Source organism: Drosophila melanogaster, chromosome 3L, assembly GCF_000001215.4.
Source record: "Drosophila melanogaster chromosome 3L".
NCBI classification, from domain to species: domain Eukaryota; kingdom Metazoa; phylum Arthropoda; class Insecta; order Diptera; family Drosophilidae; genus Drosophila; species Drosophila melanogaster.
The window spans coordinates 18,643,019-18,668,143 of NT_037436.4; the positions used below are offsets into that span (position 1 = coordinate 18,643,019).

At 39.5% G+C, this 25,125-nt stretch overlaps 2 protein-coding genes across 5 annotated transcripts in view; both read left to right on the forward strand.

The window, feature by feature from the left end:
• Window positions 1-24,159, forward strand: part of MYPT-75D (Myosin phosphatase targeting subunit 75D) — a 41,219-nt gene extending 17,060 nt beyond the window's left edge. For 2 of the 4 annotated variants that reach the window (NM_140792.2, NM_001275089.2), the window contains 7 exons: window positions 18,339-19,025; window positions 19,606-20,308; window positions 20,474-20,599; window positions 20,661-20,736; window positions 21,122-21,242; window positions 21,306-21,802; window positions 22,680-24,159. In NM_140792.2, coding sequence (NP_649049.1) covers window positions 18,880-19,025; window positions 19,606-20,308; window positions 20,474-20,599; window positions 20,661-20,736; window positions 21,122-21,242; window positions 21,306-21,802; window positions 22,680-23,236 — 2,226 coding nt within the window. In that variant the 5' untranslated portion in view covers window positions 18,339-18,879 and the 3' untranslated portion in view covers window positions 23,237-24,159. Of the gene's footprint in view, window positions 1-9,890; window positions 9,932-18,338; window positions 19,026-19,605; window positions 20,309-20,473; window positions 20,600-20,660; window positions 20,737-21,121; window positions 21,243-21,305; window positions 21,803-22,679 lie in introns of all 4 variants that reach the window. The other 2 variants (NM_001275090.1, NM_001275088.1) reach the window with 2 other exon arrangements.
• Window positions 24,160-24,342: 183 nt separating this feature from the next.
• On the forward strand, window positions 24,343-25,117 carry CG42495 (uncharacterized protein). The gene is made up of 3 exons (NM_001169993.2): window positions 24,343-24,561; window positions 24,630-24,775; window positions 24,829-25,117. The coding sequence occupies exons 1-3, from the start codon at window positions 24,417-24,419 to the stop codon at window positions 24,964-24,966; spliced, it is 429 nt and encodes a 142-aa protein (NP_001163464.1). The 5' UTR covers window positions 24,343-24,416; the 3' UTR covers window positions 24,967-25,117.
• Window positions 25,118-25,125: the final 8 nt, after the last annotated feature.

The window sequence follows — 25,125 nt, forward strand, 5'->3', positions numbered from 1 at the left end:
AAAAAAATAAAATATACCCATTTATTATAAAATGACAAATGAAAGTTCTCATTCGTATTAAGTTATTATGGAGTTCTTTTTTCCAAAATGAAATTAATCCAAAAATTGTCAATTGTATAATCTGTGTTCAAACAAATATTTAAATCAATTCAAGCACAATTATTTGTATGTCTAAAAAGCACTCAATATAATACATTAAATTTGAATAGCTAACAGAAATAGGAAATTAAGTTAACTAATTAATTAGGACATTTGTGTTATTGCTGCTTGAAATTCATGGAGCAGCCAAGGACGATTGCTACCAATTTCGGTTTAAAACTTTTAATTAAAATATTTATTTATTGCCCAAACCAGAAATTTCACCAAGTCCTATTCCAGTTCCGAAGCTTTGCCGCAACGAAAACAAAACTTTAAATACTTTAATTTCATGGGAGAAAACTTTCGGAATAAAAGCCAAACCATACAAAAATCGAGTGCCAATAACAACTTGTCCTTAGACACCAAATTGGCCTCCATGAAAGTTCAGTTGCCAAAAATGTGGGAGGAAACAGATGGAGAATAGTGCAATGCGGTCATATGGGGAATGTCAAAATACCCTGTAAAGTGCAGAATATAGCGCATACATATGTGAAAATGGTAAAAATATGAAAATAAATACTTGTTTAATATAGTTAATGTAAAAATATATTGAGATAAAATAATATCCTTATATAATTCATTAAACTCAACGTTTTAACATGAGAATGTAAATATTGTACTTTCTGTCCTTATTATGATTAAATATTTAAACTCGATTGGATTTTTATGATACGTGTTATAAGCGTTAGATTTCGAATTTTATCATACCCCGCAAAGTTGAAGCCCAAAAAAGAAAAATAAGAAAAACAATAACACGCAGCAGGAATAACTTTTTCAATTGGCTTCCGCTCTTACAAGATTTATCCAAATATAGATATATATTGTATATGTCGTGTGTGAGTGTGTGGGATTAGATGGAATCATTCATTCCCTTGGATCATTGAGTAAGTGAGTTTCTGTTGGCTTTCCTTGGGGTTTTCCTTTTGCTTTTTATTTACGCCCGCAATTTGTGCTGACAGCTCCCATAATTTATGGCAGCCCACTTATTGATTACGGCAGAATCGCTCAAAGGTAAAATTCATTTTCGGCTTTAAAAGATTGTTATCAAACTGGGCAATAGATTTGCTGCTCTTTCCACTTCGCTTTTCCACTCTTTTGCCGTTTAACTGCTCTTCCGCAATTGGGGTCGTAATTTGTTGGTTCGCCGTGTTTTCGGAAAACTCAACAGTGGAATCAAAAAGTTTGAACTTTATGCACAAAATATGAAGTTCAATAAAGTTATTGATGATACGTTTTTATGTTTCTGTTCAAACGTACTTTATTTGTAATATTTTTAAATCCAGAAAATACACTTATTACCTGATAATTATATTAACTGATTTTAGTTTTCCTATTAAAATATGTGAACTATTCCAAAATTTCGCATTATAATTTGAACGCAAAGATTTTTGAGTTTTGAACAGGTAAATTCATCTCAGAAATTTATTATAAATTATTCTAAGATTGACTTTTCACAATATAGGCTGAACTTCATCACCAAGTTAGAGCTATAGAAGATGGACTGTATTTCAGTTTGGACCACTGGCCAAGCGGAAACGAGAGCTGCCTCGGTTTGGCAGTAGCTTCCAGCCGTTTCCGTTTTCCGCTAGCTGGACAAATTCTGAGCGACATTTTTTTTTTTTTGGTTTATGCGAAACGAAAAGCGGGGGCAGGTTAATGTTTAGTTGCAATTGTTTGCAATTTTGTTGCCACCACAAAATGGGCAACTGTTTTCGGGGCTAATCTGTTGCCAATTTGTTGCCCTATTTGGCCGTCAATTTTGGTGTGGTCGTTATGCAAAGGCTTTAAGTGCTTTTCAGTAGTTTTAAAGGTTTTTCCAGCTGTTAGGTTGAGGGCTGGAAAATGAGATTTACATATTTTCCTTTGCCTGCATTTCACTTTGCATTCGCATAAAATGGCATTATGCTAATTGTAAGCGCTATAGCCTGCTTTTAGAATTTATTCAAAGCAGGTTTTATTTTGTTGAATATTTTTGTTTTCATACAGATTTTCGTTCATCACTCATTTGTTGTTAGCTTTGGCTAATTAGAAGCGTGCTCCAATTGCCTTGCCGAAATTTATGCAGATAAAGTCAGATCTCAAGGGAAAGAAAAAATAAAAGCACGCTTCAAGGAAATTCCCTGTGTGTGAAGAAATGGGAAATGGTAAGAGTTTTTGTGTTAAAGTTTCAAGAGGCAAAATTTGTGGGGTTTAATTCTTAGCCAAGTGCTCCATCTTTTTTTTGACATTATTTCGGGAAATCTGCTCACTGTTTATGCTTGTGAATTTATATGCGTGTGAATAAGTTGTTTCTTATAAGCTGAGATTTTCATGACATAAGCATCTTAATAAAAATGGTGAAGTAGACAAGAGTGACATTTTTATATTTTATATTTTTTATGATAATCAGAGATTTAGATATGCAAAGCTTCTTAAGTAAATATATGTAAGATGTTAAAGTTACAAAGATTGAGTCACTCGTATCATTTTAAACCTAACATAAGTTACGAATTTCTTTAAAAAATACCTGTATATGGATATACGTTATTTATAATACCATATTTATTGAGTTAATCATGCTAGTTGCAAGGACGTGACTCTTAAATTTCAGCTATATTCCATTCATAAAGTCATGCATGCTTAAAGATTCATTTCATATACAGCAACGATTGGAATAATAACAGGCATTCTTATAAAAATGCGCTATCTGATTGCCTTTGGCTGTAAGCCAAGCCACTTAAGTGGTAATGTTTCTACTGTCTGGGTTATTAAAGTTAAGCCAGCCCATTGTTGTGGCCATCTTTGCTTTCAAGGCGACTTAGGGGCATGACATTAAATTGACAGCCCATTCCCGTGATATCTCTCAGGAGATGATCAATAAAGCCAATCCCTAGCAGCCAATTGGCAGGTCTCTCACCGAACTTAAAGGCGGAATATTTACGACTCGGGGTTATGCAACCAACAGGCGGGCAAAAAAATGAAAATGATTTCAAAATTCATTCGTGTGTAAAAATGGCAAGCGAGTAGAGACATTGGCTTAATGGATGCCGTACCCACAAAAGCGGGCTATACAAAATTGCGACCAAGAGGCCTTGGGTGTCGGGAAAAATGTGGGTGAAGTTCGCCGAATGGAAAATCCATTTATCAAAACGACGTCCAAAGAAACCGCAAACGCATCGCACAATTTGACGCCAAACAAGCGGCAACAACACGAAACAAATGATTTAAATTAATCCACTTAAGGCCACTTAAACCCCGATGCTAGGAGTCGAAAAATGTATGCTGAAAATTCCCACGCTCCGGCAAACATATAAATTCATATATTTGTATCCCAGTTCATGTTCGAATTATCTGTGGATGAGTGTAAAATGTCAAACTCAGGCAATGGTGTGTACTTCAGTGCGGCAGGGAATGGCACGAGATGAATGCAAAGGAAACCAATATGGGAAAAATGTGAGAGCATTCCCAGCATTGACCCAAGTGGACTGTGCACTTTGAAGGTGAATCTGGTTGAATATTATATGAACTTTGTGAGTGCCAAGTGGGCGAAGTGCAAATAAAGACGGACCAATCCTTTTGTCGGGCTTAAAAGTGTTTTAAATTGGTTATTTACACGTAGCTTTCGAGGTTGAGGTTATTTTAAAGGACTCCCTTGTTACTATCTTCCTCAGCTGAAATGTTATTCTTCGTTTTTAGAAATCTATATGTGATATTATTAACAATTATCATTATACATAAAATTTATAAAAATCCTATCTTATTATTTAAAATTCAATTTTTTAGCAAATTTAATGATCCATTTAAATGAGCTTCTGTTTTTTCTGCTCAAATTGTTTATTAAATCTCAAATAAATTATTATAAGTCATTCTGAACCAATGTTTCTGCAACATTCGCGTTAGTATAAAACATATAAATAAGAGGAAAAATCTGTACCATTCCACTTTGTAAATCAGAAACTGTTCATTCCCCCAAAGGGTATAGCCCACAAATAAGTGGGTTTGACGGCGTGACATATTGAAAAAGGAAGCCGTAGGAAAAAATATTTCGCAATTTCAATATAAAGCCTGGCGGCATGCTAAGGCGGCTAAGGACAATCGTGGGCGGCGGCACGCCCCCCAATGTGGGTCAAACTACACTCGCACACTCTCACGCAATTGTTGTTTGCCTGCTGCAGCGGAGGCGGAAGAGAGGGGCCCGCTAGGAAGGTTGGAAGGTTGGAAGGTTGTCAACGTAACGACCCCAAGCCGACCCGCTTTTGGCCAAGGCGCCGGCACCAGAAGCGGCAATAAAAACAATCGGGTCCTGCATATGCTGGACTTCCCCCGCTGAGGGTGGCAACCCTGTCAGTGGTCGCCCTCAGCGCTTTTAAAGCGACGTTATCGTCTCTGCGGGGTATTTTGTGGTCCCTGATTTCTATGCTCCTTGATCAGCCAGCCAAAGGGTATGATGTTCCAGAAGAGCACTTAGTTTCATATCTTTGTACAATATATAATATGATTATAGTAAAGTGGAACAAATTAAAAAAATATATTTGTGGAGAATGTGGAAATGCCGAAATCAAAATATATTCCATTATAAAAAAATACAATAAATATCACAGCTGTATTTGACCAAAAGAGCAAAACTAAAAGCTTACTTTTCCAGTTTACGCCATTTTTATTGACCTTGATTTCGACTAATAACTTCAGCGTGCAAAAATAATAAATAATTACAATAATAATTAACAATAATTACAATTTTAGGATTAAAATTGTGCAATTTAAGTTTATTAGTTAAAAACCTCTTTCGAATGATGTTCGCCTCTAAATACTGTAGATAAGCTATTAAATAATGTTGATTAGCTATTAAATAATGTTCGTTGGCTATTATTATATTATATAAATATTTTTTGATAGCATATTTAAATTGTTGGACTGGTGTACTGAGTGTTTTCTGGTTTGAAGGTCTCTAGTGTGGCATGTGTTTCCTGATTTGGTTCTCCTGGTTTTTGTTGCTGCTTAACCGTTATAGTGCCGACATTTTATTGCTGCATCCTTGCAGTTTTTATAGACCCATCCACACATGGCTTCGTCCCACAATTCTTGTATCCCCTCCCTTTCCCTGCCCCTCTCTGTCTGGCACGCTTACACAATGAACCCACATGCATATGTACATATATGTGTGCCCGTATGCGAGTCCATATTTATCCGTGTGGGTGTTGGTTATACGTGTGTGCTTGCGGTCTTTCACACATCCTGTTGCAAATTCGTTACTTACTGTTATTTTAGTGCATTGTGCGGCCGACGGAAGTTGAAATGAAGGAACTGCCAGGATTCGGATCCCAAACATATTTTAAAGCTCGCAGGCACAGAAAATAACATAACACACATATGACAAATTCTTCTTTAAAAAATTGTAGATTGTAGATTAATTTAGTAAATGATATTTAATTAGTAAATGAAAAACCGTGAGTAATAGATAGCATTTAGTTTGAAATTTGTTTCTCAAAATAGTTTCTTTCATTACAAATGTATTGTGTGTAAGCATCGTAAGCACACCTCGCATTTCGCACATCAGGTTTTTGCATATCGGCAAATGCCATGTGCAGCCCACATTTCTTTCAAGGTAAATTTCCCAGTTCAAAGGAATGAAATTTTCGGTACAAAAACTGCAACAACAGGGAACTCTAGATGCAGACGGAAATGTCAAACAAAAATAAGTAGGAAAAGTAGTAGAACCGGAAATGGGAGAAGACTTGGGGGCATGGGCAACCATATTGGATGGCAAAATGTGCCAGAAAGGAGCTTCGGCAGAAGCACACACACGGTTCCCTCTTCCGATTTCGCTCTTTATCACTTTTTCTGCCATCTTCCGCAGATTGGAGTCCATATGCTCATCCTTACAGCAATTTGGCTCGTCAACGGGTTTTTTTCACAGCTTTTTTTTTGTGTTCGAACGGGCAAAAAATGTGAATCCGAAGGAAGATAAAAAAGCGTGCTAAATCCGAAGTTAAATGTACACTAAACCAATAAAGAGAATAATAAATAATAAACCATATTGAAAATGAAAATGTAACTTCACTTAATTTTTACTTTATTTTATCCACTTATTTTAAATGCTATATAATACAATAGTTCGATATTATTTTATTTACTGAATAAATTTCTATTTATGGTTCGGCTTAATTATATTAGTAAGAGAATAACAGTTTCAATGTTAAACTTATGGCTGCTTAGTCTCTATGCTCGATTCTTCACAATGCAAAGATACCTTTTTTAAGGGGACAACATAAAGCTCGTTAGGCTAAATAGAAAGTAAGAAGATAATCGAATGGAATTTTTACAGTACTCGTTAAGCTTTCGTACTCCATTAGATAAGTTACGTATTGAAAGTTGAGATAAACGAACTGCCAGGTGATATCAAAGTTAGATAGTGTGCTACAGATAAGGGTTTGCCAATAGATAGCAACGTAAATGCACAGTAAATTAAGATAAAGTGATTAATAGACCTTTTAGTCCGCCCGCTATAAAGTAAATTCCCAACCCATAAAATGCCACATACCACATTCAATCCCCCCCAAATATTGGCAGTTAAGTCTGAAAATGTGCGAATCGCTCGCTGAACCCAATAATTCGTTTCGATTGCTGCCAATTTTCAACGTCCTTCATCTGCTTCCAATTTATAACTGGGCGAAATATCTCCATAGCTCTGCAATTTTAATATTTTAATCTCAGAAACAATCGTGGCGTGTGCAATAAGAATGTATATATGTAAACAAATTAAATAGCAAATTGACGATTATATTAATGAACTTTCAAATTAAAACGCCGATAACCGCAAAATGGGCCATAAACTGCAGGTGAAGCGTATTATTTTTATTTATTTCCTTCAGTTCGCAAAGGACCGCGTACGACCTTGAAAGTATTTTCGAAATATTTTCCGTGCCTTCATTTTTTGCTGCTGATTAAGTGGGCGGAGGAAATTTTCACTACAATTGACAGTTTCACAAAAAGCATTGAAATTTGAATAATTTATGCAAAAATAAGACTCGAATTGATAAAATTACGACTTGCTGAATGGGAAAAATATGCATGGCTGATTTACAAAATATGAATGGGTACCAAAATGTATTAAACATAATTTACACACAAATTGTATCAACTGTAAAGAAGAACTAAATTAAATATAAACGTATCATAAACAATTTAGGGAATTATCTGCTAGTTTTAGATGTTTAAGAGCTAAACTTAATACGGTTAAGTACAGAGATTTAATTTTGTTTAGTCCAACAAGCAGCTTTTCTTGAAGCAGGAAGAAGAAGGGATTGATGGGAAAGTTCAAATTCTAAACCTTGATGTTGATTTTTAATTTAATCCTCGGGGGGCTTACCCTGGCAAACTTTATATTTTCTCTTATTCTCACTCTGTGATCCTGTAAACTCCGGTTTAAGCCTTCAATTGTTGCCATTGTCATGGGCTCATCATCATCATCATCATCATTATCATGGGCCAAACAACAGTTTGAAATCAAAACAGGAAGCACGGCAGACGACCAGGTGGCCAAACTACTGTCACACCACCCAACACACCCATTTCCAGAAAACCGACCCACCCAATTAAGTCACCCACCCACTGATTGCTACGTGCCACCGTCTGGTGCGGCTCCTCTGAGGTCCGTCTGTCCCTCTGTCCATAATAAGCCCATATAAGCTCCTCTTAAACCCTTTCAGTGGACGAAGTCGCTTTTAATACAAATTTGCCATGGTGTGTGTACTCTCAAAAGCCAATTACGTGCCCCAAATGAAGGCCGAGCAGTCCGGGAAATGGTAGCCAAACCGAACATAACATTTATAAGATCACGTGCTCAATTATTAAGCCACTAAATAAATAAATAGCGGACCAGCGACACGTGCCCCATCTAACAAAATCACTCCTATACCCTGACAGTTATGCGACCTGCCCATCCAACCGTCCGTATCATAAACTCTTCCACACACACAGGCGGGCATGAAATACAAAAAAAAAGAGGAATTTCATTCATGGGCTCATTACTCATACGCAGTGGTGGCCCGCTGCCTCGAATGACGGCTACGTTTTGCGGCTTCCGCAGTTTAATTAATCACAAGGATAGCTAATAACGTGATGTAATGGACAAAAGAATGCGATTATTAAGCGAGCCTTTAATAGTTCATTTAAGCTTATGCGTTAATTAAGAATTCAGCGTAATAATGTGGTCAATGATGTGGTTTCAGTTTTAAAAAATATATCAAGCTTAACTGAATGCAAAATTTGTGGTTAGACCTTCAGTTGCACGTTATTAAATAGGTCCTATTGTATTTTCATTTTCTTTTCAAGCAAATGCGGCTGTTTGAGTAGTCCTCTTGTAAATTTTAAATGGGCACACTTTTATGAAAGAAAAACCAATCGCATTGCAATCCCAGGTGGCATTGTGTGCAATTTTTTTTGCCATAATTTATGCCCTCCCCAAGGTGTTGCGACCCCGTTCATATTGGGATGATAAAAATCGCGCAATTAGCCGGCGTTGATTTTCGCACACAGGACGACGACCAGCGCAGAAACACACTATATAGAAGTATATATAGAACTAGAACGATGCCGAAGCGGTCCTATGTAGGTCTAATTTACGAGCAGGGTGCAAAAATAATTTACGTTCCGAACGCAAAAGGGGGGTGACAATGGTTTTCCCTAGATTTGGGAGGTACGGGGCCTGGAAGAGTTTAAACGAAGGTGCAAATTAAATCAACATGCATATCCGTTTGACACCGTTTCGCCAAAGCCTCCAACTCACCCCTGCGCACCTGCCTCCCTTTAAAGGGAATACTATATCACTGGGAGGGTGGGGGTGTTGTTGTGTATTCTCCGGGGTTGGGGTTTGACTAGCGGGGCTCTACAAAATGGCGTACACATTGCAAATGACCGAAAAAGAGAAATTGGATGGCAGTGTGGGTGTGGGGTGGGCAGTGAAACGGTAACGGCAAATGGGGGAAATGGAAAATGGAAAAACTTTTGGCCATGTGTTGTGACTATGTGCACGTCTATGCTAACCTTGTTTAAAATCTGGGACGCATAGATATATGGGAGGTGGCATGCGAAGGCATCGAAAGTGGCAGCAACAATAAGGGGCAAAGGACGATAACAACTTTTCGGCTCTCCTACTGTGGGAAAATATTACGAATCTCGATGTTTATAGATTATTATTTAACTAAAGATCAAATTGAATATGTTACTTTCTTATAACTGCTACCAATTTTGAAATCAAGTGTAAACCTGGTTAGAAATAGTCAAAGTATTCAAGATGATCGTAAGAATACAAATAATTCATAATTTTTAATGATGCATTTTCTGCAGTGCATTTGCCATAAGGGATATGTACACTCCCTCAAAGGGATTTCGCAACTTTTGCTTGTGGTTTTTAAGAACAACAAGCAAACTGCATTAAGGCTTATACGTTAAGAAAAAAATACGGATAATATGCACGCAGATATGGAAAATAAAAGATGATGGGCTGTAAAGGGAATGCAATTAAGTTCGCTTACCATATTGAACAAAACAAGCTATGATAAAATGGCAAACATTGGATGATGGATTGTCGGAACTTTGAATAATAGTTTTTTAACCAAGCATGGGAAAGAATTTATTTGCGATACTTAAGATACTGAATAAAAGGGTCTGTTTTGAAATAGCTGAGCGTTTGCTTATTCAAAATATATTAAAAACAACACAAATTATAAAAATATATATAATAACTAATTATATTTTTCTCTTTATTTCAGGTATGTTAACAGTCAATTAATTAAGAGACGAAACGGAATAGGTAAAGTTAATATGTGAAAATAACAAATTTAACCTATTAAAATCATAATATTTTACTATGCAACCTAATGTTCGACTTATAATTATTTATTCTTTCAAAATAAAAAATATTTTTTCTTTTTGCTATGTTACTATCATATTAGTTTTCATGTTCATCCCATCCACTTGTGCATTTAAAATTCCTTCAACTTTTTCCCCATTTACCGTGTTTTTCGACTATTCAATTTGGCCACGAATATTAAATAAGTGACTAATGTTGTTAATAGCCAACACGCGGAGTGTAAAAGAGGCAAAAGAGTTGGCTAACAAGAAATTTGTTTGCGCATATGCCAAAAACACTAAGTGAAAAAGGGAAAAAGTTGTGACGAGGGGACGAGGTGTTTATGACGACGCGAGCGCTTGACACTCGCTTAAATAAAAGATTTTTTAATTAAAAATATTTCACCTGCAAAGTAGAAAAAAGGCAAGCCGGGAAAAAAAAACGAGAAAAGCGCCGACACAATTTTCCTCTTTGCGCTCGCATAAATAAATGCAACCACGCACAAGAACAACGATACCAACAACAATATGAACAAAGAACGCCAACAATATCTTAAAGAACACTAAAAAAAACTACGTACCAAACTGTTTAAAAATGTTATCTGTTCCAAACAATTAAGATGGCGTTGTAGGCGTTTTTAATAGAAATGTTGGTCATATTGGAATGTTAACACTTTCTAAGCAATTATCTCTAATAAATAGTAAAAACACATCAAAATTATTTAGTGTTTGTTCTATCATGGGCTAGTTCATCATGTTGATATTTATGAAAATATTAATAATGTTTTTCCCGTGTACAACTACAATAACAACAACGAGAACCGCGGCAAAAACAAACACCCAGGACGCAAAGAGCAATTTAACAACAAAGACACGTGCCAAATGGGCAAAGGGCGGTGGAATAAGCGAAAGTGGGAGGTGGAAAAGTGGGCGGGGCATCGGCAGTGGGTCAGCGAAATGAAAATAAGCCGCGGGCGTAAATATAAATAAATGAACGGGCCAGGCGACAAGCGGTAAAAGGGGGGGGGGGGTGTGTGCTGCCAGCTGCCTGCTGCCTGCGGGTGCAAGCGAGACAGCATCTGGGCGGTAAATGATAGGAAGGGGCAAAAGGTAATAATTAATTCGATACGCAAACAATTGAACTGTAGGTGGGCGCTTTAAGGTCATCAAGACCGCAATGACAGTTGCGATAAACAAAAAAGGTCAAATGGGCGAGAAGAAAATGCGAGGCAGGTGGACAAAATGGGTTTAAAACAGCAGATTGTAACTTAATTCGCGAAACAGTCAACTTCCTCGACTTTTGAACTGTCTCTGTAAAATAAAAAAAAAGAACTATATTTCCTTTAATAATAATTTGTACTTTATTGCTACCGAATCATGTAATCGTTGAAAAATCTGCTATTAGAACTGCAATCTGTCATTAGAAAAGTATCATTTTGGTAATACCTCTGCTATTTGTGCTCAATCGATTTTCCGAACTCCAAAATGGCGTGACAATAATAAGTTTAATTCGTAATCTTTCACGAACTGTGTTTATAGATTTAGCTATCAACGGGTTGTTTGTTTATTAGTTTTAAGCAATACCTATACCACATATCATTCAACTCCCACAATACTCTGTATTTATAGAAATATAAAAAAGGACCAACCAACACATCGTTAAGCTGGTCAAGAAAAATTACAAAAATAATGGCTTAAACAAAAATGAAATGAAATGAGAGTGGGACGCTTGGAGTTCGGGGTCCAAAAAGAGGAAGTGGGATCACAGCAAGGACATGCCACGTCATGCTGACAGTGGGCGGAATTCGTTGGGATCCTTCGCTATATATATACATGTGTCATCAGTAAACTTGATTGAGTAGAGAACGGGCGGAGTGCGGAGGGTGGGATTGGTGGTGCCGTGAAGGGTCTTAACACGACGACGTGCTAAATTTTGAGAGATGACCAAGGCTTCTCTTAAATTGTGTACGCCAGTTGGCCAGTTGACTGCCGCACAACGAATTGCACTGGGGGAAATTCGCAACTTTACACGGAAAATTCAAGACTTTTCAGTTATGCGAATGCCACGGGGAAATCGCAGAGATGGTTGAAAATGCTTTCATACTCTCTGAGTGAAATCCTTCAGGTGTTTCAACATTTTGCACTTGCAGTGAGACAAGTGACTATAAATGCATTTTTTTCATCACACCAATAAGTATTCAGACATTAGACAAAGTAAAAATCATTCCCTTAACATTAATATACTTATTAAGTTCTTTTTAAGAACAATAAATCAATGAACACTGTGGTGCGTTGTTTAAAACACGCATGGAGATGGAGATTTAGTCTATTAACATTCGGGAATTTTTAGTTTACGTTGGATCAAGATCTTGAACATTTCTGTAATTTTTGATAGTTTTCTCTCAGTTTATAAGGACGATGTGGCAAGCGAAATGAACACATGACTGCAGGACCAAATGGAATATACGACACTCCATGATAATCAGTTGTGGACACTTTTGCTCTGAAGGAGTGTGTGTTACTGGGAAATTGGAAGGCCATGGGATGTAGCCGGAAAATTTAAGGATTGGGGGAAGTTCGTCCGGCAGTTTTAATATATTTACTCACTGCTTATGCATATTCTGCTGGAAATTACTAACAGGAAGTTGCATTCGAAAAGCCATTTTCAGCACACACATACACACTTTTTGCGTTGTGGATAACAGTTTAGAATACGATTAGGAACTTCTTTAACTCAATGCACTCCATTAGATGGTACATACATTCATAACTATTTTAACTATCTTTTTTTTTAAGGATATGCGGTTTAAATATTGATTCAATAATAACTTAGCGTTAGATAATCTGAGCAAATTAATTTAATATCAAGCTTAGTTTCTGTTTTGTCAGCTGCCAGGTGCAATGAAAAGTAACACGCACTGCTAAATGTTGAATACGCTCTATGTAAATAAACAAAGTTTAAATGAATAGACCAGAAGTTTAAATGATGACAAGGCTGTGGAATTCCAGACATGGAGAATAACATTTATTGTACAATTCCTTCCAGCTGCTGGCACATTGCCTGAATGAGGTTAAAACTAAGTTGAAATTCCTGGAAAGCACCACAAAACCTACGAGAGTGCTTTCAGTGACAATAGTACGTAGCTAAATTCAGGCGGCAGCAACTCGGCAACTCCGGCAAACATTCGGTTGCCAAGGAATCCCATGCCCTAAGAGCAATTCATTTCAACTCGTTGAAATCTCATGTGAAGCACACTCATTATTTTGAGTTTTTGCTCGTAAGCATTATTTTTGTGTCGCTTATGGTAAGCTGCTCAGCTTCGGGTCGTTTAGACCCCAAGGTGACATGCCCTGTCCATTTTGGCCCAGTCACTGCAAGGTTCCTTGGTTCCTTGGTTCCTTGGGACCCGAGCCAGAGAGTCAAAGTCCTAAAAACCCAGGGCGACACAAAAAAAAAAAAAAAAAAAAAAAAACCGAACAAAACGAAGCGATGCGAAGGGAACTTAACTGGCACAACATACACCTGTGACCCCGTTCGCCAGACGCAGCGGGCCAGGCACTGCAGACAAATCAGCACTGAAATTTAATTTGCATGAGCCACGTCTCTTCCACTCTTGGCCCAAAATGGGCGTCGAACCGGCCGGGCGGAAACAACAAAGTTGGAAACCCAATTCGCATTTTCCCAGTCTCGGCGCCGGCTCAGCCCCATCCCAAACCGTATTCCGAACCCATCTCGGCCAAAACTCGACCTGACTCGAGACTTGGCTCACGTGCAATCGCTTTATTTGATTTTCATTTTTGGGCCAAACACAACAGCAACAGAAGCTACATGCCAGTGCCACTGCCAATAGCAAAAAAGCAACACGATTGTTACAAAGCACAGCACGGAATCAGCCTATACCCTTTGCATTCATGGTAAGAGTGCTGGAAAAATTCCCAGAATTTTTGATTATTAGCAATAAGTGAGTTTAGTACTTTTGAAATGCTGATGCTCTTTTCAAGAATTTAAAAACTTAAAGATATATTTGTGAAAGTGCAAATTTCCGAATTGTTCACATATGTTTGCCATATGCTATTTCGATTTGCACATAAACACGCATTTGTCAAATGGATTTGGAGCAACCGAAATTTAAAAAGGATCTGATGCTTGGCTGATTTTGCCAAAGAAATGTGATTGCCATCATCCAAAGTGCCACGTGGCCATCTATTTTCAAGGTAAACTGGGAAGAAAGATTCTTAATGCTACATAAAACTTGATGTCCTGCAGGGTCCATTGAAATTTTGTGAAATCGCCAAAATTCTTATGAATTTAAGTGTTTGTTTTTGTTTCATAAATTAATAATAAGCTCCACGGGAAGTAACCGAATTTGAATTTGTACAATTGTGCATGTATGCCTTTATGGAAGTAGTTACTTTTCTTTAAGAACTTTAGTTCAAAGTTTTGCTGAGAAGTGTACTTTCCTAGGAGTTTTATTAGCACAAGTTTCCGGTAGAACCTTAGCTAATGATATTTGGCAAGTGCTGCTGATATATTGCAGTTCGCAATAAAACCGCACATAGATTGCCCAAAATTATAATATCCCCAACGAAGGGCACAGCAACAGACGCAGCAACTAGAATTTTCATTGCCCTGCCGTATTTGGCCAGTGAGTCTGTGTGTTTTTCGTGGCACACTTTTCGGCCAGGCCAAAACTAGTCGTACTGGGCCCATTCAGTGGCAGTGGCAGACATTGCAATGGCCTCGCTAGGAAGCAGAAGCACTTGGGCACCAGTTAAGGCAAACATCCTGTTCCACCGTCTAATCGGCAGTTCCATCTCCCCGGCACCACTGTAAACCACGTACGTACGGCCAAAACCCCCAAATTCCCCACATCCCCTCTTGGCGGGTGCTAATGCACTTGCACTCAGTGCAAGCACATAATTCGCTGCCCTCGAGCACACATGCAAGAGCAGCCGGCACTCGAGAGCCACAATACAGTACAGTGCGACCCGGCACCCACTCCAGTAGCCCCCCCACCCAATCTCTATACCCTTGGGGAGCACCGGTGCCCGCTTACAGTGGCTGCTAATTAAGCGGAACTCGAACGCTTCGATGGCCATAAACCATACGAGAAAATAATGAGCAACGCGTGGCTCTGAATAAATTTTTAATTGCACATTTTTATTGATGAGAAATAAAAAACGGATAATAATTATGTGAAAGTGAGAGGAAGGTAACACAGGTCCTGAATGGACGGGTTTAATTAATTTTTGTAAATGAGTTTCCAATTCAAAGGGGTGATATAGCTGCCAAGTGGAATTGCGGCTCTTAAAATCGACATATTGGTTAAAAAAAGTGCTTTTTTTAAATTATTCCAATATAAATTCATGCTAGAACCACAACGGTATTTTCCATATCGAAATAAAATCAGAAATGTTACAAGATAGTAGATAGAACAGGTCTACAAATCTTAAAAATATGTTTTAAAATACATGTCATACAATTATCATTGGGAATAGGACTAAGAGTCATGGACAATCTAGGACATAACGATTCCCTCTTAGTGGATTACTACTGTAGCCATCGAGCAAAGGCATGTGCAGCTGGTGCTGTTTCGGATTCTGCTGGTGGTGCTGGCGCTCATTAGAAAGGACGAGGGAATTCCTTGGCCGCTGGCCGTCGGCAGATTTCGTCGCCAGCTAGATCCCCTGACCTATCCGAAGGATAATGCCTGCAAGGTGATTTTTCTACTCTTTTTTGTTCTATCCATCCCTTGTTGTTGTTGCTATCTCGTGTTGCACATTGCGCCTGTCGAGTGCCATTCATTTGCCAGGCCCACAGAACCCCCTCCACTCGCCCGCCCTTTCATCCGGCCCTTGAGGTCAACGTGGCTTTCGTCACTTGCCTTGATGTTTTGGGAGCACTTGGGCACCGAGAGTGGGAAAAAGACAAATTAAACTGTTCTGAATGTATTTGAGTTTCGTTCAGTTAAGCTTTCTTTTATCTTATCGGTTAATGTCTGCCTTTAAGTCGTAAATTATATGCACTTTTGCAGGGTAAACTAATATTGCAAAGTGTATGTTCTTGCAAAATCAATATATATATTATTTGAAAGGTAAAGGCAATAACTAACTTTTATACGAGGAATTATACATTACTGGCTTATTTTTGAATTTGTAATATTCTTAACATTAGGCTGGATATAATTAATTACATTTAGCCAGTGGCTATAATGAAGTTAGGTAGAATATAAAATAATTCAATTGGTATCAGCACTTAACATCTTTTTCTCAACTGCTCTAATTTCAGTGATTTGAAAGCTGTTTTGGTTTTTGTGCTGCGGCATGGGCTTCCTTATCTTAAAGTCATAAATTATTTGAGCTCTTGCCATTATGGAGTTGCATAAATATTGAGCTTAAAACGAGGCGTGCAAAATTAATAACACCAAGTTGCAGGCACGCACAGTCAAGTGCGAAAGAGCAAAAACTGCTGTCTGACCGCACAGATAACACGCATACGCCATGGTGTGCGTTGTAGATGGGATGGTCCCCATTGTTATTTCAGTGATGCGTAGAGCTGTTATGCTATCGACAATTTTTGGCACACACACTCACACATTTACGTAGTCACGTCGGATGGCAATGCCTTTTGTATTGCAGCTGACAAAACGCATAAATGAACATTTCCTTAATGCCAGCAATTTCCCATCCATCCACTTCAAGGATATTCATGTGCCGTAACAGGATGCCGAAAAGTGTGTTACCAGCAGCCATAATCGATATTCGATTTAAATTGTTCATTTAATGACTATTACTGCAGCCATATAGCAATATGGAAGAGGAAAGTGCACACGCACACAATCTCCTGTCGCGCATGCAGTATTTCAAGGCAAACAAGAATTACAATTTTCAATTTATGATAATGAACTTTATTCTCGCATGGAATAGGAATTGATACAGTTGGCCGAGTTACTCAAATGATGAAAGCGCCGGATTAAGTGTTTTCAGGCGAAAATGTTTTCGAATGTTTTTTTTTTTTTTGGGAGGATGATTGATTGTTGGTTTAACAAATGTTTCGTTTTACTCAGCTGTGAAATTGGGCTTGAGAATGCTCATACGGAAGGATGGAAAATTAATTTTATTGGTTTTGGTCAATGACTTGTATTGTGCAAGAAAACAGGCTAATAATTAATGAATCGCATTAATTAATTGTCTTGATTTGTAATGGTGATGCTTGATGCTTGTTTATCTGTAAAGTAACTTAGTAAACCAAGTGCGGTTTCAATTATTGGATTATTAATTAATTGGTTAAAGGAATGTTTTTGATGGACTTTAGCTGGAAGATTTTGTTCGCAAAGGACTTGAGATAACTCAATATGTTTTCTATGCACTACTGCCGTGTAATCATCCTTTAAAATAATCTTGTAGTCTTTTTTCTATTTTCCGCTTTTACCGTTTTTGGCGCTCTTGGCGCATAGTAAATTAGCCACCTAATGTCTTGGTGCTTTTTACCGAGCCAACTCAGCGAGGTCTTTAAAAAACTTGCTACTTTTTCTGAATTTTCGTTACAAGTCCACTTAGTAATTCCCTTTGTTGACTGTACCAGGATAAGACACATTCACAGGATCAAGCTGGCTGCACATGAGATTGGGCTTGTGGCTTCAGTCGAGTAAAGTAAACTTAACTCGATGATGGCTCCTTGGCATGCAATTTCCACGAAGCAGAGGCTAATACTTATTCAAGGCATTGGCCAGGCTATCGATGACAGGTGGGGAGTGGGGGAGGGGGCCTCAGAGGGTTAAAGCAGGGATCCAAGGACACATGCGTCATCAGCATTATTCTTGCGCTTCAACGCACCCAAAAAGAGACCATTACTGGCGGAAATTTCCTCGGGCACATCAAAGTTCAAATACTCTAGGGAAACTACAATCCTTTGATTAAATTGTAACTAACAAATGAAAAATGAGCGAAATTGTTTTAATTTAGAGCGCTCGAAGGATATCTGAATCAAATTAAATAAGTACTAACTAGCAAAATTAAGAATTACAACATAAATATATAGCACTTCTTTTTGTATTGAATGGCATAATAACCGTGTTTTATACCTATATATTTCTTTTATATTTTAACACTTTCCTCAACCTAAGCTAAGAAAATCATCTTTGAGCTATAAAATAAAGTGCACCAAAAGGAATAATGGTTGTTGCTTCATGAACTTTGAATCCATTAACTCGATTGCCCAGGCCCCACCCGTTTAGGATTCATTTATCATGCTTAATTTTATCGGACAGCTAGATTTTAGATGGGAGTAACTAAGAAACTTTACAGTTTTATGAAATATTATATGTATTTTATTTTATTTTTATTTTTTTTCGATTTTCCCCTTACAGAGTTTACAACGAAAAGTTGCAGAGAAACGAGCTACGGCAAACATCAACAGCTGGGAAAAGCAAATCATAAGTAAACACTGAGGACAGGACCAGACAACCGCACAGGACGAGGGATAAACGTGGTAGTTGCCATGAGAGCAGCCTCGGGTGTTGACCAGGAGTGAAAGGATCTGGGAAAAGTGAACCGCAGCCACAGCAGCAGCAGCAGCAGCAATAGCAACAGCGAAACAGCTGCTGCAGCAATCCAAACAGCTGCTACATCCAAGAGCAACGAGCATCGAGCAACTGGAAACAACGAGGGCAACGATAAGAGCCGCCAGAGACAACACCCGCAATCAAATCAAATTCAAAGATGCAAATTGCAATTTGCATACGAATGCATGCGCACCAGACGAGCAACATCACCACAAACTGCAGCACAAATAACAAAAGCCTCGCAAATTGTTGTCAAATGCTATAAAATTGAACGGAATAACTCTGGAGCACACTTGCAAAACATATCATTGAGCGGGCAGGATAGGGTTCAAGTCAACAAATCAACATGATCAAGGGCATTCTGATACAGCGCAAGAGCCAGGAGGATGCCAGCTACACCAAGCAGCTCAAGATGGAGCACGCCGATCTGGTGGCCGAGATGCAGACCGTGGAGAGCCTGCCCACCCACGAGCGACTCCAGCTGGCCAGACTGTGAGTTCCACCATGCACTTGATTAGTATATTAGTATATAGCATAAACTTTATAGGATACACATGGATACATAGGATACACATGAACTTGAAATTTTTAAATATTATTACCTGATTTTCGTAGAGATTCGAATATATTTTATTAACAGCATTATGTTGGCTATTTTGATTAAGTAGATATTTCTCAAGCCAACAATTCGATCACTTATGTACATTATTTTGTCAAATTTTTTATTTCATTTTTTATTTTTCGCTTGCTTTTCTTTTATGTTTAATTCACTTTATTATGAGCAGATATATTTAACAAATGATTTAATTGCGAAGTTTGATAATCGTCGGTTATTTTTTCCGGCAACTTAATAAAGGCGAACCTTTCCAATTCAAATCTTAGTTAATTTGGATTAGACAATAAAAATTCGCCACCTATTTTTTTTTTTTTCAATAAAACTCCGAATAGGAAAAGAAATTGATGGCTTTTGTCTAAGTAAATCCCCTAACTTCCGCCTCTTCTTCATTTTGAAAGCCATTAAACTTCCACAACTAATCCCAAATCTCATCCTCAATCCCTTATTGTTAATTAGACGTCGTGCGCAGCAGCTGAAGCTGTCCCGCCAGAAGGACAAGGAGTGGGCCAAGTTGCAGCGGGCGAAGGGCAACACGGCGAGCGGCGGCAGCGGAACCGGATCGCTGGGCAACGGGCTGATGAACGGCAACGGAGATACCACGCACCACTTCCGGCACGCCAATGGTTCGGGCACGTTGAGCGGCAGGCGGCACATATCCTTCGAGAACAGCGTGGTGCTCCTGGAGGCGGCATCCCGGAACGACATGCCCGAGGTGGCCGCCCTGCTGCAGCACGGAATCACGCCGGATGCCGCAAACGAGGATGGACTGACGGCGATGCATCAGGCGTGCATCGATAACAACGTCGAGATGCTGCAGCTGCTGCTGGAGTACGGTGCGAATGTGGATGCGCAGGACAGTGATAAGTGGACGCCGCTTCATGCGGCTGCCACCTGCGGCCACCTCGAGCTCGTCCGCATCCTCATCCGGCACGGCGCCAATCTGCTGGCCGTCAACACCGACGGCAACATGCCCTACGACCTGTGCGACGATGAGAAAACCTTGGACTTCATCGAGGGCGAGATGGCTCAACGGGGCGTGACCCAGGAGCTCATCGACGAGACGCGCTCCTCCACGGAGCGGATTATGCTGCGCGACCTAATGGAGTTGGCGCGCACAGGAGGAGATTTGGAGGAGCCGGACTACCAGTGTGCAACGCCGGTAAGTGGCGTCTTCTTTGAGGAACAAAACGTAGGAATTTTGATCCCAGAAAGAAGCAAATAAAACTTAATTCAAAGAATAATTCCTACACAAAAAAGAATCCACAATTCATTAAATCCTCACTTATTCCCTGTGTGCAACATTTAACTTATCTCAATTGTTCAGCTTCACATAGCTGCTGCGAATGGATACGTCCGCGTTGTGGAGTTTTTGTTGGAGCAGCATGTCAACGTGGATGCCATGGACAAGGATCTGTGGACACCGGTGCATGCCGCCGCTTGTTGGGGTCATGTAAGTGAAGCCTCGAAGCCGAAAAATGGGAATAATAATTTTAAATATTTCCTTCTTTCAGCTTGAGGTGCTGGAGATGCTGGCCCAGTGTGGTGCTGATCTGAATGTTCGCAACAAGGACGACGAGACTCCTTCAGGTGAGAATATGCGAAAAGGTTGCGGCACTGAATCAACGGTTATCCGGCTAGAGCAAAATAACCATGAATATGAAATTGAGCTATAAATTGTTGTTAATGCGACACGGAAAATGTGTAAATCTAGACTATTTGTAGTAGGAGTAGGAGGAAAGCGCTCTCAGGTGTGAAGAAAGATTGCATTAATTTTTTAGCTTGGCAGGATCAACGATTTATAATGGCTAACTCGAAAAAGTGTTACCCATTTCCGTAAAGTTCCTCCTAGCTCAGTATTTCAAATAAACACATATAGTACATACGTTCATTTAGATGTTAGTTGCCATAAACATAAGAATACACTTAAACGTTTTAACTGGATATTAACAAATCAATCCATCCGCCTTTGTAGACATCTGTGAAGATCCCGAAATCAGGGAGCGAATCGAACAGCTGAAGACGGAGCAGGAGAGCAAACGACTGGCCGAGGCGCAGCGACGACGCGTTCGACGCTCACAGAGCAACAACACAAGGCATTTACATAACATTTATGAGCCATTAAACATAACCATTAAAACTAACTATGCTTTCCACAGAGCCCAATCAGTGCGACGCACTAGTTTGCGAGACAAAACGCTGACAACCAAAAAGGATGCCGTCGAGGAGACCCGGCTGCGTCTGCAGGCGCAGGAGGCGACGGACTCGGAGGCTCCCTCATCGGCAGGGGATCCGCTGACCAATGGCTATGGTTACGGAAACAACAACGGAGAGAAGCGACCCTCGACGGGCAGTTCGAATGGCCAACCACTGCCGCACTCCAAGTCCGCCGATGCGCTGGATAATGCCACCGCCGCTTTGTCGGCCAACGCCACACATTCCTATCCGTCGCGCCGTCCACCGGATGGCCGGGAAAACGATGAACTGCTACGCCTGAAAGCTGCAGGTGCTGCGGGAGAGATGCAGCGAGCCACCTCGGCGGCGGCCGTCATTCTCACCGAGAAGGGTACGGCGGCCAGTGCCGAGGCCGTTCAAATCCAGTCGTCGAAGGAGGCTGCCAACGGCAAGATCAATGTCCAGGTCACCGTCCTCGTGGGTGAGTCAAGCGCCCTTGGCCACGTGTCAGGCTTGCTTCCGCTTTCTCCTTTCAACCAAAGCCAACCATTTACTCAAGCACCCCATCCAGACGCCACCTCCAACCATCCTGTTTGGCTCCCAAGGAGCGTCAACGTATCACAAGAGTTCTGCTTAAGCGCCATTCTGTCCCCGTGTCAATGTCAATGTTTAATGTTTATTTAACGACTCTACTAAAATGGAAATGAAAATACTTCCAACAAGCAAGCAGAGCTAACAGCATGAGTAGACTATAGAATGACGAATGCCCTGTAGGAAATGATAATCGATATCTTGGTTTGAGATTTTTAATAGGATAGCTTCGTGAGATGCATAGCTTAGTTGAGATATATTTTATGGAAATGACAGTCATTGTTGTAGTAAGATACTTTTTATTTCATTATGTTGTAAATATGCTTTGTAAATGACTTCTTTATTTAAATGCCTAAAGTGGAATAGCGTAAGCATATATTACTATTTATGTAAATTATTGCCATTTTAATAGCTTACTACACTAAATGGGTTTTCTGATACTAGAAATCGTACTTAGAAAACAGGGGAGCATGGCTGCAATAAGCATTAGCATTTGACTCGCATGTAACCTCCATCCCATCTACCCGATCACTCCCAATTGGTCAATGGGTATCTGCTAACTTAGTTCTCGGGAAAAGAAGAGAAGAAAAGTAAAATAACATTTGCTTGTTTCCGTTTCATTCTTTTTTGTTGTCGTTGTTGTGCCTCGTTTCGCCCGTTCTGTGTCGTCTGCCTGCCCGCATCATCATCAACAATAAAAACAACAACCACCGCACCACTAAACACCAAACACACCCAACGCCTTGCCAAAAACTTCCAACATCCAGACACCAATAGCACGCACCACCATCAGCAACATCAACAGCAGCAGCAGCAGCAGCAGCAACACCACCACCAGCAACACGTACTGCTGTTGCAGCAACACCAGCAGCTTCAGCAACATCAGCAGCAACAGCAACAGCAGCAGCAGCAGCAGCATGTTGCCTTGGATGGCTACAGCGCCACATTGGCCAATTTGAAGAAGCAACGCTCGCTTTCACGCACCGCCAATGTCCTCAATACTTTCGAATTGTCATCCCAAACAGCTAGCAATGCCCATCCAATTGCAGCAGCTAATGCCACAACAACTAATGGTTCTGTTTTAGGAGCCGGCGGCAGCAGCAGCAACAACAACAACAACCTGAGCACCAGCAACAACAACAACAACGGATCCGCACCGATCTCGACGCAGCCAACATTGGGTCACATGGGCGCGGGAAGCGTGCTATCCGACTTCGAGGGCTCCTCGCCGGCGGGCAGTTCGCTGAACAAGTTCAGCGGCATCACTGGCGACGTGGTCACCGATAGCACCAGTTCCAGTCGCAGGTGTTGCGTCCTGATGTAGAAACTTAGCGAACTACTAGAGTCACAGGGTATTAGAGCAGCCAGAATTGTCAGAGGGATAGGCCATTTGTTAAATGGCAAGAAAAAAGTGTCTTTTTATTAGATTAGCCGTATTCAGTGAGTGAATTGTTGAATGTTGATTACACAAATGCATGTTGGTTTTGAGAACGGGGTTCGATTCTGTGAGCTCCTAGATAACGGCTGAAAGTCGTTGCATTTTCCTAGCAGACACAACAACACACTAAAGACACACACAACCAATTATACGAAACAAATTTATACAAATATACAACCATATGTATACATTTTAAAGAATATTAAAAGAATTACGTATAAAATAATTGTGAGCAGTTTACCTTAGGCGATATATAACAACTAACTAAATCAAAATGAAAAAACATCAAAAAATATTTATATAGCAATGCTAAGTAAGAACCTAACTTAATAGATTTGCTTGGAGTGCATTAGGAATATCTGTGTTTCCGTGTGTGAGTGTTACAACCGAAACAGGCGAAGTATTATGCAACAAGTAAATATTTAACTAAATATATAGTACGATAGCAAAATTGTAGTTAAACCGTGACAGCAAAGTAAAGCAAAGCAATGAGACGAAATGCATAGCACTCAAGCAATTTCCACATATAAGTGTCTAAATGTTTGAATTGAAGGAATGTTAATAATGCCAGGCGGCATAGAGATTTATTTTTTAATGCAACTACTTTGCTCTGCGTTATGTAAGTTGAGTTTTGTTGAGAGGTACAAGAATATATGTATTATTTATGTAGCAGCGGTCTTTGTATATAAACCTACACAATTCCAAAAGATGCAAAAACAACGCGCAATTAGCAAATGAGACTTTTTCGATGAATGTCAAGGCATTAGCTGAACGTTTTGTAAAATAAACAAATGAAATACGAAAAAATTACACACAAATTTGATTTGATTTTGCGCCAGTTAGTTTTTTATATTCCTGTGCTTATATTTCTTATGAAGAATGAAGTTGAAGTAAATATCTACTCTTTTAAATCTCGCGCCAAGGTGCTCCACCTGGCGGGATTTTAATGAACCGCAAGCTTGTCATATGGAAGTAAGTTGGCAGCTTTGCGCATCAGCTGTTGCCTCGTTCGACTTTTGTTTACATTTTTATTGGTTTAAACTTATAAGTTTAAAGATCTAACCTAATGGAATCACTCGCAAAATATCGATACAGTTTGGTGGCTGGCTCCTTCGCAGCTGCAGGAAGCTTTTTCGGAAAACTTCCCAGCCACCTGAGCGCCCAAAAACTACTGAATACTTCGCAAATAAATGAAGACTTTTCTTATTTAGGCAAGATTGTGATTTCTTCAAACAAGCAAAATGTTTATAAATTTATAAAATTTTATTTTATTTATTAGAAATAGCATTACTTCAGCTGCTGCCACTAGTGTTAATGGTAACATGCAACGTTTGCAACTTGCGTTTCTTTTTGAAGGCCCTGCAAATGACTGAACAAACTTTAACGTGCGTCGTTTTAACTGCCGCTTCGAATTATGTCTTATCGGTAGGTGATCCACCGATCTATTTGTTCAATTATGATTACTGTTCGTTATATAGTTTGTCCTAGGTGCGCTTGTTTATCGGGAGCCACTGACAGTACTATCTGGCATCGGAATAACTCTCATTCTGGCTGGTCTTTGGTTTCTTTGCGACGGAGGAACAGTCGAGTCCGAAAAGCAGGACAAAATGGAATAGTAGGAATGGGATTTGCTTAAGATTAGCTTCTTTTATACACATTTTTCATTTGCCATATAACTTTCTGAAGCAGGGATAAAAATAGTTAAAGAAACTTAATTTTCCATTTGTAACTTTAAAATATAAAAATGTTGGGAACCCCAATTAGTCCAAAAAAAC

What these genes read in the sequence shown, in the direction of transcription:
- CG42495 (NM_001169993.2), top strand. Translation starts at nt 24,417, where the DNA reads ATGGAATCACTCGCAAAATATCGATACAGTTTGGTGGCTGGCTCCTTC. An exon ending in TGAAGACTTTTCTTATTTAG is followed by an intron (nt 24,562 to 24,629) that starts GCAAGATTGTGA and finishes TTTATTTATTAG; the next exon opens with AAATAGCATTACTTCAGCTG. An exon ending in CTTCGAATTATGTCTTATCG is followed by an intron (nt 24,776 to 24,828) that starts GTAGGTGATCCA and finishes TTCGTTATATAG; the next exon opens with TTTGTCCTAGGTGCGCTTGT.